This window comes from Protopterus annectens, chromosome 12.part0, assembly GCF_019279795.1.
Source record: "Protopterus annectens isolate FY-2018-M chromosome 12.part0, PAN1.0, whole genome shotgun sequence".
In the NCBI taxonomy this organism is placed as follows: Eukaryota; Metazoa; Chordata; order Ceratodontiformes; family Protopteridae; genus Protopterus; species Protopterus annectens.
In genome coordinates this window covers 897,612,954-897,627,765 of record NC_056746.1, presented here as the reverse complement: position 1 = coordinate 897,627,765, position 14,812 = coordinate 897,612,954, and the positions used below count along the sequence as shown (strand labels likewise).

General features: G+C 42.9%; 1 protein-coding gene across 1 annotated transcript in view; it reads left to right on the top strand.

Moving 5' to 3' along the window:
* Positions 1-14,812, top strand: part of CSE1L (chromosome segregation 1 like) — a 1,337,268-nt gene that overhangs the window by 578,599 nt on the left and 743,857 nt on the right. The window contains exon 15 of the mRNA XM_044088970.1: positions 9,346-9,443. Coding sequence (XP_043944905.1) covers positions 9,346-9,443 — 98 coding nt within the window. The remainder of the gene's footprint in view (positions 1-9,345; positions 9,444-14,812) is intronic.

Here is a 14,812-nt window from a genome sequence, read left to right as displayed (position 1 = left end):
TTACGCTACTACCTGGACAGAACCAAAGGCAACAGAAAAACTGACCAGCTGTTAGTGGCCTATGCACCAGGAAGGAAGGAAAAGCAATTTCCAAACAGACAATCTCCAAATGGATAGGAAATTGCATCAGGTTCTGTTACTCCTACCATGGAAAACCAATGCCAGAGAACATAAGACCTCATTCAACAAGAGCCACAGCCACTACCACAGCTTTCTTACGAGGAGTGGCAACCAAGGACATTATTGAGGCGGCTACTTGGACCTCCGTGCATACATTTGCCAAGCATTACAACCTACCTCTATATTCCAGATCCCGAGCAGGGTTTGCCACTGCTGTACTGCAAGGGATCCTAACTACACCATAATTATTCTACTTCCTCCACCCCTAGTTTAGCTATGGTATTCTACCCATTTGTTATGACTGCAGATGCATCCATGAAGGACATAGTACAGTTTTGTACCTACCATAAATGTAGATGTCCGAACTGGATAGCATCTGCAGTCAGGATTACCCACCCTCCTTCCCCTCTGTGGTACTCCTAGGGTATTTACACTCCTAATAGCTAGCTGGGGGGGGAGTCTCTTATGGTGTATTTGTTTGTATATATGTACATACTTTTTGTATTTGCCTTCTACTTTATTTGTATACATTGGCATTTATCCAAATTTAGCCTTCCATAAGGGCGACTGGCATCTGGGGCAAGAAACACTGAAGAAAATGGCGTCGGCCGATGCTTTTATACCCGAAGACCAGCAGAGATGACGTCGGGTGAAGTGCGACATCGGCCGAAGCCAGACCCAGACTTTGGAATCCGGCCGACTGAAGGGCTGCCTGACGACAGGACTACCCATTTGTTATGACTGCAGATGCTATCCAGTTCGGACATCTACATTTATGGTAGGTACAAAACTGTACTTTATGCTGTCTATATAACAAGCTTGCTCAAATCAAACTAAGGTACAAAAAAATCTCCTTGAGTATATACCACTGCATATAAATTTTCTATCATTTGTGGATTTTGTTGTCATATAAAGACATGGAACTCTGATTGTATATATGCCTCTGTACAGAAGTTTTTTTATTTGTTGCATTTGTACTGTTATGTTGTGGAGCTTTTCTCCCCAGGCCTCCGCTGTAAATATGCCTTGTTCCAGTCGGACTTTCCTGGTAAACAAATGTAAAATAAAAAAAAGTAAATAAAAGTATTAGTGTTTTCAGGTAAGTCTGGTATTGCTTAAATGCTTTGGCCCTTAATACCCTTCCCAGTGACTAGGTAAATATGGTTCTGATTGCTTTGTGAAAAGTATACGCAGCTGTCACCCTGGTCTTTAAGATTCCTTAATGTCAAACCCACATGATTACATAGGGTGAATTCCTGAATTAGCTGAGGACACTTAAATGGGATTTCTGGTTCCATAAAGGCTGAAGTCCCTGAGTTTATCCCATGTGATTACTCAAGTGGGAAAACTGCCATTAAATGTGACTATGTTGCAGTGGTTGCAACATTGAGAGCAGTAACCATGGGGTCTATTATCAGTGGACACATTTGACTGCAGATCCTGTGCTGAGGATGTCCAAGTGCAGATCTTAAATGCCCATCATTTAAGGATCTGCTCTTTTCAGCCTATTGTAGCTGAAGTGTTTTATAGACTGTATGAAAAGGGGAGGACTGGTTCAAGTAACAAAACAATTTAACCCCACCCCAAATACTGAAGTACGACAGAAGTTGCTTATGTAAAAGGTGTCCCTCCTGTTGTCATCAAGGCAAAGTTAAGCAGGCAATGGGGAACATAGGTGAAAATCAGGGTATGTGTAATCTGTAGGGCAGCAAGGGCCATCGGGGCAAACTTCGTGGAGGTTAGGTTCTCAGCAACATCCTGTCCAATAGAGTTTTGTATGAATGGCATTAACCTTTCAGCTGTAGCTGTGATCACTTTACATCACTATAAGGACTGCTTGTGCTCCCCCAATGGTTTACATCATGCTGCTGTTCTTGAAGCAATTAATGGTTACTTACCCCAGCTTGGTTGGCCATTCCCTTGTCCTTCCTGCAGTAGCCCTCCCCATGTGACTCCATCCTTGCTGTCTATCAAAGGTTGTCTGGAAGCAGTTAGGACAATATGGAATCCCTTCTTTCCCAGGATGAGTGTCTATTTTTTTCTAGAAAAGACTGCATATCTGTGAGAACCCTCATCGTTGTTGGAAAAACTCCAGCAAAACAGCATCACCCTTAAGGTTTTGATATGGAAAATAACCGTTCTGCTTGCTGTCATATAAACCAAGACTTGCATACCCAGCTGAAAATTTTAATTAGAACAAACATTTCAGAACTTTTTGTAACTTTTTCCAGACTGTAAATGTCTGGTGCAATGTTTTTCGGTTACTTCTCTTGAGAAGCTAGGTCACTGACTCGCAACCAGGTGTCACCAGCCACATTAGTCATCTTCAGAGGAGTTGACTTTACAGGCCATTGTAAAGGTTGCATCCTGTTTTTTTTATTTTTTGTTTTTGTTATACAGATTCTCAGAATATTGCTAGCTCAACATTAACTCTATGGAGAGAGCTTTGTTTGCTGTGGTCATCCTGTTGTAGGGTTTCCTACAACCTATTACAACTTCTTTCTTGTGATCGCTGGGAATTGTTGCAGTAGTCATTACTACCCCAACAGATGTCCTTCAAGGATGCATCTGCAGTCATCACATATGGGTTGTCCTGCCTCAAGCAGCTCTTCGGTCGGCCGGATTCCAAAGTCTGGGTCCGGCGTCGGCTGATGTCGCACTTTCCCCAACGTCAGAGCGCCTGGGGTATAAAAGCATCAGCCGACGCCATCTTCCCCAGTCTTTCTTGCCGCGTGGTGCCCGAAGCAGAAGCAGTTCGCAAATGCCGGTCGGCCAGCTCCTGTAATTCAGCTACCGAAGACTTCAAAAAGCTAAGTACCCCGTTGGGGACTCTTTCTTGCCTCAGCCGATGTCAGATAAAGTTAATAATTGTTTACCTTGTGGGAAACAAATTCCTCATAAGGATTTCCACTCTTACTGCCTACCCTGTCTAGGCCCAGACCACGACGTCTCGGCCTGTTCAGCCTGTGCTTCCTTCAACCGATGCACTCTTAGACGTCGGGCGAAGTTTGCAGAGGAATTTTTTGGGGCTAGTTTTTTGTATAAGATGCCGTCGGAGACTCAGACTTCTTATTTAGTTAAGAAACGGAAGGACAAGGACAGACACACGCGGGCCGCGGTTTCGGCTGAAACCATGGCCAGGCCTACTGCGAGTGTCTCGGTTGAAACAGAGTCCTTGGTACTTCCAATTACCGAAACCGCTCAACCGACTACCTCGGTCCCGGAGGCCCCGGCTGAGTCTGTTGAATTTCCAACAGAAAGTGGTGTCCTGGAACCTTCCGACACCATTCCATTAGACAAATCTACACCAGCACATGGTGCAGCCTGGCCTCCTGCATCCATGTCCATTAAGGCATTCTCCAGGGCTAAAGCTGCTAAACTCTCAAAAGCTTTGCCTCCCAAGGTTATCCCTCAGGGACCCTCTACTGGTTCACAGATTCTAAGCTTAGCAGAGGATCTTATTTCCTTAATTAGGGGCTCTCAACCTCCTCCAGACAAAAGGCCCAGGGTTGAGCACTCAGATCCCCACTCCTCAGATGAGGCCTCTGATGGCTCTACTCTCTTGGACCACCAGGAGGAGGCTTTTTCGGCCTACGAGGATTCTGATGCAGAGGAATCTATTCCCTCGGCCTCCCCTTCTGAAGAGTTTTCCTTTGGGGAGACACTACACACCATGAGAGAGCATTTCCAATGGCAGGGCCAGGAATTCTCTGATTCCAGGAAAAGATTAAGGACCTTTTTACATTTGCCTCAGCATAGGCCTTTAGCTATTCCTCCTGTTTTGAATGTCATTGATGTGTACTCTGACTCTAGCACAACCCCTGATTCTCTCCCTCCGGCTCCTGCCAAACCCAATAGGTACTACAGGGTCCCAGACTCGCATCTTTACCTTTACAAGGCCCACTCTGCTGATCCAGAAACTATTTCCCAGGGCCCTAAAGGGGTTGCAACTGCCACTGCTAAAAATCCTCTCCCCTCTGAAAGGGAGTCCAGAGCTTTAGAGAGATGGGGTAAAAAAGTGTATACTTCTGCTACTCTTTTTATGAGGGCATTAAATTCTCAATTTCATATGATATAGTACCAAGAGTATTTGTTAGATGAATTGCATAAAAAACTGTCTTCACCTGACCCCCTAGACCGCAAGTCACTTCAGGATCTGGTACATCACTCACAACAGGTTAGCAACCATTTCTTGCAATGTGGTTATGATGCATTGGAAACTTCATGTAGGTCAGCTATGACTGGCGCAGTCATACGTAGGCATGCTTGGCTGAAGGAACAATCTCTGCCAGACCATGTTAAAGCAAAGCTGCTGGATGCTCCTCTGGAAAAGCAAAAGTTATTTGGCTCCACGGCTCAGGAGGTCCTAAAGAAATATGAAGAAAAGGCAAAATCCGTACAAACAGTCAAGGATTTTCTCCAAGTACAACCACCAAGATTCAGCAGGAATTGGCCTTCCAAGAATTGGTCCTTTCCAGACACAGAGAGGTTTCAGAGAGGCAAGAACAGGCGTGCCAGAGGTAGAGGGGCAAGCTAGAGGCTCCTACAGAGAGGACGTCAGTGGCAGCCTCCCACCAGAGAGGTAATGCAGGACCTTCAACTGCTGCACAAGGACAGGCTCAATGACTTTACTTTGACATCACCAACCAGGGCTCAATTGGAAGCACCTTTGGGCAGAAAGCTTTCTTTATTCTCAGAAAATTTGCACAGTATTACAAGGGACAAATGGACACTACAAATAATAGACAAAGGATACAGGTTTCATTTCTACACATTACCAAAAAGAAAGGGCATGCCAGACCTGCCACCAAATCAAAGGGCAGAGGCTTTGAAACAAATTTCCAGCTTAATGCAAATGAAAGCTATAGAAAAGGTTCCTCTCTCAGAACAAGGCCAAGGATTTTATTCCAGACTATTCCTTGTTCCAAGAAAAGAAAAACAATGGAGGCCTATTCTGGACTTGTCCGCACTGAATACTTATCTCATTGTGCCAAAGTTCAAAATGCTGACTCTACAGCAGCTCCTTCCCATGCTGGGCAAGGGGTCTTGGCTGGTAACTCTAGACCTCAAGGAGGCATACCTGCATGTCCCTATCAGACAAAGTTGCAGAAGACACCTCAGATTTCTTGCAGGGTCAGAGCATTATCAATTCTCAGCATTGCCCTTTGGCTTGTCTACTGCGCCCAGAGTATTCTCGAAATGCCTGGCATCAGTAATTGCACACTGCAGACTTCAGGGAATTCAAATATACCCATATCTGGACGACTGCCTTATACAAGCGGACAGCCAACAAACTTTGGTAAAACACTTGAATTATGCCATCCACCTACTTCAGGCCTTGAGATATACAGTCAACTTTCACAAATCAAGACTTGTTCCATCCCAAAGAATAACCTTTCTGGTTGCAGATCTAGGTACAACCACCCAAATGGCCTTCCTCACTGAAGGAAAACAAAAGCAACTACCAGATTACTTCAAAAATCTTACAAGACAAACCCAGCTGACTGCAAGGAAAATCCTGCAGGCCCTGGGTTACATGGCTTCTTGCATCCTTCTGATTCCGCAAGCAAGACTACATATGAGGAAACTACAATGGTACCTAAGGGGTTTATGGACTCGGCACAGTCACAGCCTGGAAACTTTGATACCACTCATTCCATGCCTTCAAAAGGAATTTCTGTGGTGGGCTCAAGCAAGCCCGTCAAACAGGGGTCTGCCTTTCAGCAAACCAATAGCCAGCCAAACCATTACAACAGACACTTCAGACCACGGATGGGGAGCACACATGGAGGGCAGATGCATTCAAGGTCTATGGTCACAAAAATAGCTACGCATGCACATAAACCAAAAGGAAATGCTGGCAGTGATACATGCAGTCGAAGCCTTCAAACCTTTTCTGCATCTTGGCCATCTGCTAATAAGGGCAGACCACACCACGGTTATGTGGTACATAAACAAGCAAGGAGGCACCCATTCATATCCTCTTTGCAGGCTGGCAATGAATCTATGGGAACTTTCCTTGAAACTCAAGATACAGCTACAATCCCAGTTTGTGCCAGGGAAAGACAATATACTGGCGGACAGCTCAAGCAGAAATATCATGGATGCACACGAATGGATGCTGCACCCAGGTATCTTTCTACAGATAACACAATCATGGGGGAGGCCGGACTTAGATCTTTTTGCCTCCCCCCACAATCAACTGAAGAAATTCTGCTCAAGGACATACCACCCACAAGCATGGAAAGTGGACGCCCTCTCTTTCAGCTGGAGAACTCTAACAGTGTATGCATTTCCACCTCTCCCATTAATGACCAAGGTTTTACTGAAGATCAGGACAGAGCAGCCAAAAGTGATTCTGATAGCTCCGGACTGGCCAAGACAGCACTGGTACCCACTGTTAAAGAGCCTGTCACGCACGAAACCATGGCCTCTTCTTCTATGGCCACTTGTACTGACATAGCACAATTACAAAACTCTGCATTCCAACCTGAAAACCTTGCAACTAACAGCCTGGAAAATACCTTGACTCCTCCTCAGGACAAGCTATCCCAGAGAGTGAAAGATATTATTATGGAAGCTCGCCGGCCTTCCACTAGAAAGGCATATTCAGCAAAATGGAAAAGATTTCACATTTGGAACACCACAAAGGGCCTAGATGCGACAGTGATGAACATGGCACATATCCTGGAATACTTGGCAGAAATGTTCCACAGTGGTCTGTCTTACTCTTCCATTAAAATTCATGCTTCAGCAATTTCAGCAGAGTACAATACTGATACACCTGTCTTCTCTCATCCTCTCCTAAGACAGTTTCTAAGAGGAATCAAAAACATCAATCCTCCAAGGAAACCACCTCTACCTACTTGGGACCTTAACTTCGTGTTGGAAAAACTAACACTGCCTCCTTTCGAACCAGCAGCATCTGCAGAACTACAGTTCCTGTCTTGGAAGACCGTTTTCCTTCTGGCCATAACCTCAGCAAGAAGAGTATCTGAGTTACAGGCCCTTATAGCAGTACAGCCATTCCTTATTTTTCATCAGGACAGAGTTTCATTGAGAACCAATCCTACATTTATGCCAAAGGTGGTATCCAGGGTTTCATTAAATCAAGCTATTCACTTGCCTACCTTCTTTCCAAATCCACAAAACAAAGGGGAGAAATTTCTGCACACCCTGGACATACACAGACAGTTGTGCTACTACTTGGACAGAACTAAAGGTTACAGAAAAACTGACCAGCTGTTGGTAGCATATGCTGCTGGTACACAAGGAAAAGCAATTTCCAAACAGACAATTTCAAAATGGATAGGGAATTGCATTAGTTTTTGTTACTCCTTTCATGGAAAAACTGTGCCAGCTAACATTAGACCTCCATTCCACGAGAGCCACAGCCACCTCCACAGCCTTCTTAAGAGGGGTGGCTACCAAGGACATTTTAGAAGCTGCTACATGGAGCTCCGTGCATACATTTGCCAAGCATTACAATTTACCTTTATATTCCAGATCCAGAGCAGGCTTTGCTACGGCAGTCCTGCAGGGCATTTTAGCTGCACCATCCTTTACATAGTTCCTCCACCCCCAGATTGGCTATGGTATTCTACCCATATGTGATGACTGCAGATGCATCCTTGAAGGACATAGTACAGTTTTGTACCTACCATAAATGTAGATGTCCGATGGGTATGCATCTACAGTCAGGTTTACCCTCCCTCCTTCCCCTCTGTGGTATTTCTTGGGTACTTACCCCTCTTATAGCTAGCTGGGGGGGAATCTATTATGGTGTATTTGTTTTTATATTATTACGCATGTTTGGATTTTTAAAATGCATCTCTCCAAATTTAGCCTTCCTTAGAGGGCACCTGGCATCTGGGGCAAGAAAAACTGAGGAAGATGGCGTCGGCTGATGCTTTTATACCCCAGGCGCTCTGATGTTGGGGAAAGTGCGACATCAGCCAACGCCGGACCCAGACTTTGGAATCCGGCCGACCGAAGGGCTGCCTGAGGCAGGACAACCCATATGTGATGACTGCAGATGCATACCTATCGGACATCTACATTTATGGTAGGTACAAAACTGTACTTTGTTCATGCAATTAACGTGTAATTATTGCGATACTCATTTGGATTACTGGTGTAGTACAGGTTTCCCACTAACAACCTTCATCTTTTGCTCCTTTTGGGAATCCCAGGCTTTGGGCAGCTACAATTTTACCTTTTTTTCTACTAGACTTCTACATCAATGACATTCATGGAGACTTGGGCCTTTTCTGGTCTTGACAAGCTTGGGGAGGGGAGCAGGTTCCCTGTGTCATTTACTACTTAGGCTTTTTCTTCTAGGGGCATATTGAGGGCCTTATGTCTGGGCTCTCCCCAAGGGCCCCTGTGGAATGCCTTCCATACCGGATCATTGACAAGAAAATTAAAGATGGTGGATGGCTTCCTTACACTGGTTGTATGCTGATGTCCCAGGGAAGTGGTACTGCTTCCCACCATTAACAGGAAGGGGAGCGAAGTTCACGTCAGACCTTCATAGAGGGTGGAATGCCATTTTACTGACTACCTATTGGATAGGTAGCTTTCTCAACCATAGAAGGATGGGTTGAGAGACCTAAATGACATTTGAAGTAGACGTTTGCTTTGACAAACTGTTGAGGGCTTTAGACAAGTTTAGAAATTAGGTGGGGACTAGTCTGCCATTATCTCAAGCTTTATTGATAGTATCTGTATAGGTTCGAAGTACAGTGTTAATAGTACAGGAAGAATGGAAGTCGTGTGGTGGATAGAAGTTCTTCCTGCAAGAGATCGTTTAGCAATTTTTTATTTTTGAATACATTTTTCGAGTATTTTTGAGAGGAAGTGTAAGATTGTTACAGGTCTAAAGTTAGTAATATCTGTTAGATTTCCTCCTTTATGCAGAGGAATAATGTGACTTTTTCCAGAAATATGATGAGAAAGGGACCAGAGAGAGCAAGTCTAAAGGATATGGGGGGGGGGGCTGTTTTTTTTATAAAAACTTCCTTTTACTTGGCAAAAGTGATCTTCATCTATTATATTGCTGACTGTGGATTTCAAATGTACATGGTTACTGTAGAATCTGTTTAACATTAAATTTGGAGTTGCTGTAGATCTATTGTGCAAACCTTGCATAACTGGTTTTATTTCCTTGTTTGAGAACTGAGCTTTATTTTTACAGAGTAATTGAATAACTGGTTTGTTTTTCAGCAATCATGAGGAGCTTCTCATTGCTTCAGGAATCTATTGTCCCATATGTCCCAACCCTCATCAGTCAACTGACGCAGAAATTACTAGCTGTTAGCAAGGTAACATGGCTTGCTTTTAAGTTAATTTCACTAATTGTCACTTCTGTGTATTTTGTCTTAAAAAAATTTCAGTATTTGTTGTGCAGTTCATGGTTTAAGTATGTTTACATTTAATCTGGGTCTCTTATTGCTGCTCTTGGATCTACTGCAGGTGGTCCTCTAGGAGCTCTGTTTGCAACTTGGGGTAGGTACTAGGTAATACTCGGTAAATATGGAGCATGCTAATGTATATTGGAGGGGGTTTTGCAGCTTAAATGGTGAAAGTTTTATCAGTCACTTTATCTGAAAGGGTGAGTTATATATTTTTCCAATTTCTAAAAGTATATATTGGTGAAACTAAATGAGTGACTAAAAAGGGAATGCATAAGTATATAGGAGTGATTCTAGATTGTGTAGTCCTGTAGCTAGGCATTGTTGGATGAGAAACAGAAGTTAATGAATTTGAAGTTCGTGATTCTTTTATAGTGTCCAGTTTTTTTAAAAAATAATTGATGGTAAGTAATAGACCTATTTTATACCAAAATATTTTAATCACATTGACTAAATGTAGAAATTTATTGTGGAGTGTTTCAAGAGATGTTTACAAATATTACCAATGAATTCATTTTTAAAGGATGATGGGAATGTTTTTGTTTCCACTAAGGTGATAAAGATTTGAATTAAAAGCTTGGATTTGAGCAGACAATAGTGTATATTTTTGTTTTTTGCCTACATCTCAGTTTTTTTTTATAGAGGCTATAGTTCTTTTCCACTTGCAATATTGCAAGGGATACTTGCAGCTTATGCACCCTCCTTATCATAGTGAAGAAAAAAATGTGTATGCTTTCACACTGATCCCGTACCCTTTGTAAATTTCATACTAGGAAGATCAAACTGGTGCTTTCCTATCTCCATGGGAGTCCCGAAACTGAGTCCTTTGAAATGCCTGTGAATTAAGACACTGGCACACCTGTTTTGCAGAATGAAACATCCTCTGCCTCTTGATTTTGGTGATGGGGCAAAAACCCTTTATGTAGCCTACTTCAGGAATGCTGAATCTTGGAATTCCCCCTCTTATCTGAGATGCATCAGTTTCAAACTTTATATAGCCAAAGTGAGGAAGTGGTTTCATGCTTCTCATCACTTTTAATGCACTAATTTCTTGTGATAGTCAAGCATCCCGTTAAGCTAGTATGACTGCTGGTTTCCCCTGGAAGGCCTTGCTTTTATTATAGATAGCCTTAATTCTTCTGGCTCATACAGCTTAAACTTTTTGAAGTGGTTGAGACTGCCAGGAAGCCTTCCACCAGATAGACTTGCGTTGGGTTAAGGTTCGTTACTAAGACAAGAGAAGGTATCCAGTTGATAGGTGCACAGGCCACCTAATGGATTTAGTGGTAAGGTTTGTGTTTAATCCTGAATTTCCAATTGCTATCTGTCTGGAGTTTGCAAGATTTCCTTATGTTCCTTCGGGGTTTTTTTGATTCTTTGGCTGTTTCCCTGTGCTTCTAGAAGCTAGTGGAGGTAGACTGTCATCTCTAATTTTTCCATTATGTACAATCACTCCTGCATGCACACACTTTTAACCCTTGCTAACAGACTATTTTCTGTTGAACAAATTTTTTTTTTTTTTTACTTTGAGGCTGGCATACTGTTTTAAAGTGCTTTTTTACTGTATTTCTGTGGAAAAAGTGACTTATCTGCATGTGCATGTTTTTTTTACTAATGAGAGGCACCATTTTTGGTTTGACCATAGACAAACTTTTCAGTCCCATGGTCTATCCTCCTTCCAGGCACAAAAAAATTACTGTCACCACTGCAGGCTTGCAATTAACCTCAGCTGCAGTTTTGGTGAGTTTGCTGTGGTGGCCATTGTTATACCCCAGTACTTTTTTTTTTATTAACCCAGATCGTACTGTTGTAGCACCTACTGTCACTATGGAATGGGGTTAGTCACGTCCTTTGCTGTTTGGGTCCCCTTAGTGGGCAAGGGGGAGTCCCTCTTGTCAGTTCTGGAAGTGGGAAGGCTTCCCTGTTTTGATAATGTTGTGCCCAAACCTGTTGAAACTGCTGTTGCCACTAGTAACTCTGTTGCTCCCACTTTACTTATCATAAAGAAGCAGAACACTATCTGCTGCTCCTCAAATTTCATTGAACTGGAAGAGTTTACTTGGTCTGCCTAATGGTTTTATTCAGGCTACTGATCCTTGTGAGGTTGTTTTCAGGTAGAGAGAGAAATATTTCCCTTTAAAAGATTAAAGGTTCAGAATATGGACTGGAGTATGAAGGGACAGATGCAAGGTTTTCTCCGATTTTTGATTCCGACTGAGGAGAGCTCAGTTTCTGATTCTCCCTGTGGGGGGTTCTGTGAGATCATTTCGAGTCAGTGTTTTCTGTGGCAGAACACTGAGGTTTCTCAGTCCCTAAAACTAAGTTGTTACAAAAGGAACCTCTCACACACTCAACCGCGCGCACACACGCACACACACACACACACACACACACACACACACACACACACACACACACACACACACACACACGCACACACGTGCACACACCTGGGAAAGGCTGGAACAGATTTCCTAGTTGTGCCTCCTCTGCCCAGACTACAAGGCAATTACGCTGCCACCAGTCGGCTACCCTAAGGCTCTTACAAGGGTACACAATTATACTGAGTAGAACGAATACATGGTAGTTTGACCAATGCAACATGGCTTTCAGGAGCAGCCAGTGTCACTAAAATAAGCATAAGTACTCTCAAGATAAAAATATTCTCTTAGACCAGGCACAATGAAGGGTAAAAACATATTTAAAATAACAAATGAGACTACTGAATATCTAGTTGCAAAAAACACCCAGAGTTTCAGTTACAGGAAATATAAAAACTAACATAGTTGGATAGATTCACATGGATATGGAAAAACAGTACTTAACTAATCTTGCTATCTTTTCCTGACTGACTAAAGAGTTGCTGTTCCCTGTTTACTTACTAAAGCAAGGCAAGGTGAGTTGTGAGGTTGTGTGAGCTCTTTCCTATCAGGTTCCAGAGTGCTGCTGCAAGAGTTCCGGAATATCTCTCTCATATCTTTAAAAAAAAAAAAAATAATTTCTGTGCTGGTTATAGAATGACATCACATCTGGTCACCTGACTTTGGTACAATACTCATCCAGAGCTTTGCTAAGATCTGTTGTAGCATCTGATAGCTATAAAACGGTTTCAAAAACTTGCACATTTTCAGGGTAGCAATTAGTTCACCCTGAAGGACAATACAGTAAGATTCTTAGTACAGTTTGTGTCCCTGCCTGCAATCCGACCTGTAAGATAAAGGCCTGAGCCATCTCATTTAGTTTTCAACTTGTTTTTCAAAATTAGCTGGACTGAAATTAACCTCTTCCCTTCCAGAATTTTCTGGTGAAACAGATACATTTAATTAGATATAATAATAATAATAATAATAATAATACCTGGACATATATATATATATATAGCTGTTATGTCCAGCAGGACCCGGGTGGAAAATCTGAGAGTGGATTTACAACGGTGGATGGCTGAGTATACCTGTGGTATGCAGCCCTTTTGCCCATAACCTGGAATGTTCATATTACTTAGCAGACAAAGGGGTCCTCTATGGGAGTGGGAAGCACAGGCTCAGATATAATTACCACTAGTCTCCCACTAGGACACAAGTGCTCTTCAGCAATTACATTCTGCTAGCCGAGCACACTCAAGCAAATCTGCAGTCTGCGGCTACCACTCCATCTATACAGTGTAAGAAGGAATCAGTATTGCAAACTAAACAAGGATATACATTTTGAGCCTCAAGAGCAGGAGCACACTCAAGCAAATCTGCAGTCTGCGGCTACCACTCCATCTATACAGTGTAAGAAGGAATCACTATTGCAAACTAAACAAGGATATACATTTTGAGCCTCAAGAGCAGGGTCAGTCCACCCAGGCATTCTACTTGTATGTTTTATGAGAGTGAAGCTATTACATTAGCAGTATTTCTTAGTAGTTCTCAGCTTGCTAATAAAACTGACTGTTGTAGCCTTGTGTCCCCCCCCAATAGTACAGTAATCCTAACTGTCCAATAGACAGTATAGATTTTAATTCACATCCCTGTGACTAAATTAAATTAACCATCAAGCAGCCCTCTCAGTTCTTTCTGCCTTAGTTTGTATCACTTGGAGGATCACCTGCTTATTTGCATCTCTATCATTGCTAATGTATCTCCCTACTCTAATCTGTGCACAGACTGGTTACTAATCAGCAAGTCAATGTAAAGACACACTCCCAACCTTAATAAACTTTGCTGTCTCTTCTCTCCTTCACTTTACAGGTAGTTTGAATTATTACTTACCCTCTGAGGCCTTCACTGATTTCCACTGATTGCCTCTCTGGTTTCTTTGCATTCCACCTGGTTTACACCTTGTGCTATCTCCCTCCCCCAATACAAAGTCTATATTAGAATCCTGCTGAGCATGGAGCCATCTTTAAATTTCTGGTCTCCCACCAGGACACAAGTGCTCTTCAGCAATTACATTCTGCAAGCCGGTAAGCCATTAGACCTCAGGAATTTGTTTTAAGTGTTCAGATTTGTAAAGTAATACTTACTTTTTCCTCTTGCCTTGGTTGGCTCTGGCTCTGCCCCGCTCCGTTCGCCCTCGCTAATGCTCGGGCTCTCTCCGCTCCCCTGCCCCTATTCCCTCCCGCCCCCACTACCTCTACATTTATAGTAATCATAGCCACACCCACAGCTCACCCTCACATCACCTCCACCAATCACAGCTCCTGAAGTCATATCACATTAAACCACACCAACTTGCTCCACACAAAATACACCCAATCACTCTCATTCCCACTAGGCATTTTTTGCATCACCCACACTACTTCCCCATCCACATATAGTGCAACCCTATAATTCCTATTCAGACCCCCCACCTAGACACAACATAAACTTTATAACCATGACTATCACACAACTAAATCTAGTCTGTCTTCTCATAATTCTTCACACCACCACAAGTTATCACTCTAGCAATATCCCTAAACTTAGTAGCACAACACTGCATTATGCAGTCTCATACACAGACACCACACATTATAATATCTGCCCACACGTATTCAAGAACTACATAACGGACCAATTCAGAACTAAACACACATGCTCTCATTCCTACTCCAAAAAAACACAATACTTTCTCACACTCCTCACCAAACTCCAACATCTGTATAACCATTTTAACTCCAGGCTCACCGTAAGTGGGGATATCCACCCCAACCCAGGCCCAAATCCATCCTGTCCAACACAAACTGCTCCAACACAAATGTCAGAACATAACACCCCCACTTTCTTCATCCCTGTGCAAATCAACAACAGCAGCAA